This window comes from Pterocles gutturalis, unplaced genomic scaffold (genome assembly GCF_000699245.1).
Source record: "Pterocles gutturalis isolate BGI_N339 unplaced genomic scaffold, ASM69924v1 scaffold24374, whole genome shotgun sequence".
In the NCBI taxonomy this organism is placed as follows: domain Eukaryota; kingdom Metazoa; phylum Chordata; class Aves; order Pterocliformes; family Pteroclidae; genus Pterocles; species Pterocles gutturalis.
Window position 1 is genome coordinate 1 of NW_010131314.1, and position 1,763 is coordinate 1,763.

At 45.2% G+C, this 1,763-nt stretch overlaps 1 protein-coding gene across 1 annotated transcript; it reads left to right on the forward strand.

The window, feature by feature from the left end:
• Positions 1 to 3: 3 nt before the first annotated feature.
• Positions 4 to 1,506, forward strand: BBS10 (Bardet-Biedl syndrome 10; the record flags this gene model as incomplete). Its single annotated transcript, XM_010080586.1, has 1 exon — positions 4 to 1,506. A coding segment is annotated over one exon (1,503 nt), but the record flags the coding sequence as incomplete, so codon positions are not given.
• Positions 1,507 to 1,763: the final 257 nt, after the last annotated feature.

Here is a 1,763-nt window from a genome sequence, read left to right on the forward strand (position 1 = left end):
CTCGTCCTCCGCAGGGATTTCGCGGCTTATTGCCCGGCGGGTGGGGAGCTGCGGGCCCTGCTCGTCACCGAGCCCCTCCGGCCCGCCCTCTCGGGTCCCGGCGTCGAGTTTGTTGTCGAATCCGAGGGTCAGTATCAGGCCTCCCTGCACTGGATCACGAGGAGGACCGAAGCCGTAATGAAACACTTGCAGAACAACAACGTTAAGCTATTGCTGTCGAGCGTGAAGCAAGACGAAGTAGTTATCTACTATGCAAAATTATACGGTGTGTCTGTGGTAGAGTGCTTATCGTCGGAAGAAATGGCCCTTATCTGTGAAATCACAGGAGTCTCGCCTTGTGCACCTTTTGGTGACAACATATGCGGAGAAATCACTGAAACCGTGGTGGCAACATTTTGCCAGCCCTTGCTGCTGGGCTCAAAGAGATGCGTTCACATTGGCTTTACCAGTGTGTGCGCCTTTCAGCCCCACTGCCTGATTCTTTGTGGGCCGGTGGATGGTGTTAATGAGCAACATGCTGCTGCTTTACAGGGGGCATTTACAATGCTGCAGCAGCTCTTTAAAACAGTTGATCGGAGGGAGGAATGTAAAGCAGAAGGTGAAAGCCAGAATGAAACCTCACATGCTTGCAGTTGCCGTTCTTCAGCTACTCAGAAGCAATTTGTAGTAGAAAATGTGACTTGTAATCAGGCTTCTGAACATCAACTGAAAGCAGATAGGGATGAAACAGAGGCACAAACCGTAGACCCTGATTTGCAGCGAAGTGAAAATTCAGTACGTGTGCAAATAGACTTAAAAATGCCCTCAAATCCCATCTCACACGTCAAAGAGTTCAATGTTGCCGCTGAAGGAGATGGCTCTTCAAGAGACATACAGAAAGTGGATGGAAAATGCGAGTATTTGGGTGGCATGGATGAGAACTGTAAAAGTGATTCACCTGTGGACAATCAAAAGAACTGCAGCAGTGCTTTATTAGCAGGACATAATGCTTGCATAGTCACTGCCCATGAATGCTTGTATGTTGGCAAAGATCTAGAGAAAACAAGTTGCAATATAGCTCCATTTAAACATGAAAAGAGTTGTGTAAGTATTGCACAGAATTATCCCAACTCCCTTATAGAAGCAGGGTCAGTTTTGCCAGTAGGAGGGTACTTTGAAATCCTGTTACATTATTATATTCAGTACTATGCAAAACAGTTTCAGCAGTCAGAGGTAACTCTCATATCTAACGTAGTTGCTGATGCTTTGCTCAGTATTCCCAAGTCTTTGTATGGGACAGCGGAACAAAACAGCTTTCCCAGATTCTATCTCGAAGCCATACATGCGCTCAGAAAAGATCAGCCACTGCCTATGAACAAGAAAGGCTTAGAATCAGTGTATTGCAAATACCAGTTAGTCGTTTCAGTTCTTCATTGTGTTACGGAGCTTCTTTCCATAGATTTAATAATTGGTATTAAGCGGCCACTGCAAAAAAATGAGGATTATGACTCAGAAGATGACTTCTGAAATCATTAATAAAGAATGCGTTTGATTATGTGTTTTCCTGTGTCTTCTTGTCAAATGGGTGTGTCTCAGAATTCAGTACTAGGGACTAAAAGGTACCTTTGTAGGCTCAGAGACCTAACGTGTTGCTTGAAGAGAAAGGCTGACAGCTGAGATTGGTAGTTGAGAACAACACAAACTTGAAGTTTTGAACATGAGAAAACATAGATGGTTTCCGCTGCGGAAGCTGTGCAATGCCATCTCCATCCCCATGTGGAGGA